Here is a 4,339-nt window from a genome sequence, read left to right on the forward strand (position 1 = left end):
AGGCGCCCGCTACTCGGCAGGCAGGCCCTGAGGTAATGCCAGTGCCCGGGGAGGCGCCCGCTACTCAGCAGGCAGGCCCTGAGGTCATGCCGGCCCCTGGGAAGGTGCCCGTTACTTAGCAGGCCGTGAAGGGGAATTTCCCTTTCACTGGGGGAATTCAGAGAACACTGCTCTGCCTGGCTCTTGAGGAAGGCCCGACTTTAGCCAGGTTGGCCCACAGACATCCAGGGGCTTAAATGCCTCTCTGCGATGCTGTGCTCCGATGGTCACCACCCTCATCCACTTTCAGGTTCCACTTTCCCACCTGGCTCTCTGTTTAAGTTCTTAGAAGTTGTGAGAAGTAAGAGCAGGGGAAGCCTTTGATCTTTCTGATGAGTCTGTAGAAAGATGTGCCTCTCTCCCTTGCGGCGGCTACCTGAAAGGGAGGGGCCCCTGTACTGTAAGCACGTGATTTGTTTGACTCTATCCATCACGTCAGATGGGTCACTCTCCTGACCCTGCTCCCCGCCTTGTAAACAATAAATATCAGCATGCCCAGGCATTTGGGGTCACTTCCGCACCTTGGCAGTCGCAGTTCCCTGGGCCCAGCTGAGTTCTTCTTATCTCTGTGTCCTGTGATTTTCTTTCCTGTGATCTGTCGTCTCCGCCCACTAGACCCTGCTGGGCTGGGCCCTGCCCTTCTCATTCTTTCGCTCTACGAACAGGCAGAATGCGCCACCGGCCGGCCCTCCTGGGTCCTGGGGCAGCTCCCTTTCCACAGCCGCTCTCAGACCTACTTCCTGTGGGATATCCTGCCGGCCACCTGTGCCCACCGGCCGGGAAGGACTCCACACTTTTATAGTGTGGTTTTTGAGAACGATTACGGTGGCTCCTGCCAAGCCCTTGGGGCTGAGAGCGGTCCAGGTACCCGACAACCCTCTGATGGAAACCCCTACAGCCCCCACCCCCGGTTCATTCAAAGGCCAAAGTCCGGGGGTGCAGGGAACACCAGCTTCATCTTCCATCTGTTTCGATTGTTTGGTGATTTTTTTTCCCCAATTGTTCAACATTTTCCCCAAATTAATTTGCAATCAACTTTAACCCAATAAAAGTACAGTTAATGCTAGAAAGACAGATGCTGGGTTGTAACTGAAGCAACTGCAGGTGAAATCTTGCCATCCCACTCAGACGACGAGGAAAAGAGGGTGGGGCTTGGCACTCCTGTGCTTCAGTGGCTCAGAAACAGTATGCAAGAGAAACGGAGTTATTCACAGGAATGGAAATCTTGGGACTTTCACCTCTGGCAGAAGCAGATTTTCTTACCCAGCGCTATCTTTTTGAATTCAGTATGAGAAAAACAGCAGCCCAGGAGGCAACCCAGAGTGCTCAGCACTGGCACGCATTTAGAACGAACGTGCTGCAGAAAGAGGTCCAGCACTGACCTATGACTGTAGGTCCGCCTCTCACCCACCGGTGCAGGGGAGGCCACCGCAGGCTCAGTGCAGATTTCCATGGCGTCCCCTTCTGACCGCTCTCCGCTGTTCCCCTGGACGTCCGCTGAGGCTTGGGTGCCGGCCCCTGGTGAGGCTGGGCTGCAGGGACACAGCAGTGAGCAGCAGCCCTGAGTGGCTCCTACAGCCCCAGTGCTCCCCAGAAATGAACTTGCAAAAAAGAAACTATGCTTTTCCCTGTAAATAGCACATTTTCTTACTATTTTGGCATAGTCTAATTTTATAGCGTGGTTTTCGGGCTACCGGGAAAAGGAGAATGATTAAACCAAGGTCATTTTATATAATAAAGCCTGCATTTTATAAACTTAACTGTAACAATCATACTTTTTTTGAAAATAGTATTTTTTGGTGCCAATGGTGCCACAGGTCTCTTTATGGGTGTGAGAAATTTGCTAAGTTAACCGGAGACTATAGTCACTTTGGTAACACACGTATCTCAATCCAGCATTGCAGAGTTTTTCTCCTTAAAATCATCCATCAGAAAGGAGACGATTACTTTGTACAAAGTCTTTGTAAAGCCTCCCATGTTGCAGTCGGTTCTCCCAATTATTTTATTTTAAACAGCAAAGTACTACTTGAGAAAATGTCTGAAAGGTTCACCTAAAATAATCAGTTGAAAAAAGAAAAAATATAACACAACTTAAGAATTGTTCTGTCTGGACATGGTAATCCCAGCACTTTGGGCGGCTGAGGCAGGTGGATTGCTTGAGCCCAGGAGCTCAAGACCAGACTGGGCAACACAGCAAGACGCTGCCTCTACAAAACAGAAAAATTTCCCGAGTGTGGTGATGCGTATTGCTAGTCCTAGCCCTTTAGGAGGCTGAAGTGGGAGAATCGCTTGAACCTGGGAGATGGAAGTTGCAGTGAACCTAGATCACAACACTGCACTCCAGCCTGGGTGTCAGAGCGAGACCCTGTCTCTAAAAAAGGATTGTTCCTGGAGATTATTTCCTGAGAGTGCGCTGCCTCTGTGGTAACGTGTTAGTAAACGGCTTTGCTGTCAAACTCACATGTGCACACCTACGACAAAGAGAAAGCCGAGGCTGAGTGATGTGGGCTGCAGGAGGTACAGGCATAGCCCTGGGGGGTGTGAGTGTGGAGGAGCTGTGCCCGGTCATTGCCACACTCCCTCTCCTGCCTCCTCGGGCACGAAGCCAGGCAGCCAAGGCTCCTCTCCAGCCTCCCTTCGGCAGGGTGGCCTGTGTGCTCCCAGGGTTTCAGGTACCTGCCGGTGAACACCCCTGAGGGACACACAGGTGCTTAACCGTGGCGTCTAAGTCTGACAATCTGTGCATTTGGCTGGTTGGAAACCTTTCCCTAAAATCAAAGGCAGGCAGTGCAGAGCCTGGCGGCTCCCTACCTTCTGCTTTTCTTTGGCTTATCAAAACGGAAGTCCACGGGGTACAGGTGCATCCTCACCATGTGATCCTTCCGGTCTCTGCTGGTCTTGAACTTCTCTGTGCAGCCTTCTACCAGGCACTGGTACTGAAATGGAGACAGCATCACCTCCCTCTGACCCCTAGCCCTCCCCCACTGCCATGCCTCCATAGCTGGGCTGCCAAGGGCTGGAAGGTGTCCCTGGCCTTGCCTGTGCACCCAAGAGCTGGGGGCAGCGCTCCGAGCCTATCACACTGGGGGCGGCCTCGGCAGCTGTGCAGACGTCACCTACCATGTCCTGCCTCTCGGACAGGATCTGGAAGAGTGAATCGTGCCACTCCAGGATGTGGGCATCCAGCAGGTGTCCGGAAGGGAAGGCCCGTTTGCAAAAGGAGCAAACGTTTCCGTGCAGCGTGTGGTAGTGGTGCTCGTAGTCGCCCAGGGCATCGAACACTTGGCAGCAGCCGGCCACCTGGCAGGTGAACGCAGGCACCCTGCCAAGGAGACCTGCTCAGGGGCCCCTCCACCGGTGCGAGGAACCAAGCTGGACTTTCTGCCCAGTTTCCCTTTGAGACGTCCCATAAAGCCCCCATGCATCTTTTATAATTCCAAGCCCTCTTTTTATGAATAAAGTTTCACAAACAGGCTGGGTGGTGAAGCCGGGCACGCCAAAGCTGGACGGGAGCAGTGCCTCGGTGGGGCGGCCGCATGTGGAGGAGCCGGCAGCCCTGCCCCAGGGAGGAGGCACGGGGCAGGGCGGCACAGGAGTGGCACTGGCCGGTGCTGCCCAGCCGCTCACCTGGGCTTCTCAGGCACATCGGCCACCTGCAAGAGCACGTCCTGGAGGTAAAGGTGGCGCTGCACGTCCCCATCCTGTAGGAAATGTGCGTTGTGGGTGTGGCCGGGTGCCTCACGACACGGCCACGCGTTAGGCCCCACCCACACCCGTGGCCCCACCCATCCCGGGCTGCGGTCCCGCCCCACAGCCATAGGCTCCACCCTCCGCGGTTCGGCCCCACCCCGCGGCCACAGACCCTGCCTGCCCAAGGCTGAGGCTCCGTCCGGCAGCCACAAGTCCCGCCTGCCCCACGTTCCGCCTCTGACACGAAGCCTCAGGCCCCCGCCCCGCAGCCTTAGGTCCTGCCTGTCCCAGGCTCCAGCCCCGCCCCGCCACTGTAGGCTCCGCCCACTCGAAGAAACAGCCCCACCCTGCAGCTTCAGGTCCCACCTGCCCCACGCTCCGGTACCGCCCACTTCAGGCTCCGCGCCCACCCCGCGGCCTCAGGTCCCGCCCCAAAGCCTCCGGCCCCGCCTGACCCAGGCTCCGGCCCCGCCCCGCAGCCTCAGGCCCCGCCCCGCAGCCTCAGGCCCCGCCTGCCCCGGACTCCGGCCCCGCCCCGCGGCCTCAGGTCCCGACCGAAAGCCTCAGGCCCCGCCTGCCCCGGGCTCCGGCCCCGCCCCGCGGCCTCAGG

At 56.9% G+C, this 4,339-nt stretch overlaps 1 protein-coding gene across 1 annotated transcript in view; it reads right to left on the reverse strand.

Annotated features, from left to right (window-relative positions):
* The window catches only part of ZNF511 (zinc finger protein 511), a 6,551-nt gene that overhangs the window by 1,537 nt on the left and 675 nt on the right, over positions 1-4,339 (reverse strand). Inside the window, exons 2-5 of the mRNA XM_017519912.2 lie at positions 3,667-3,740; positions 3,160-3,361; positions 2,851-2,975; positions 1,422-1,571 (exon numbers count right to left, since the gene is read on the reverse strand). Of these exons, the coding sequence (XP_017375401.1) occupies positions 1,422-1,571; positions 2,851-2,975; positions 3,160-3,361; positions 3,667-3,740 (551 nt within the window). The remainder of the gene's footprint in view (positions 1-1,421; positions 1,572-2,850; positions 2,976-3,159; positions 3,362-3,666; positions 3,741-4,339) is intronic.

Source organism: Cebus imitator, unplaced genomic scaffold (assembly GCF_001604975.1).
Source record: "Cebus imitator isolate Cc_AM_T3 unplaced genomic scaffold, Cebus_imitator-1.0 Scaffold780, whole genome shotgun sequence".
NCBI lineage: Eukaryota > Metazoa > Chordata > Mammalia > Primates > Cebidae > Cebus > Cebus imitator.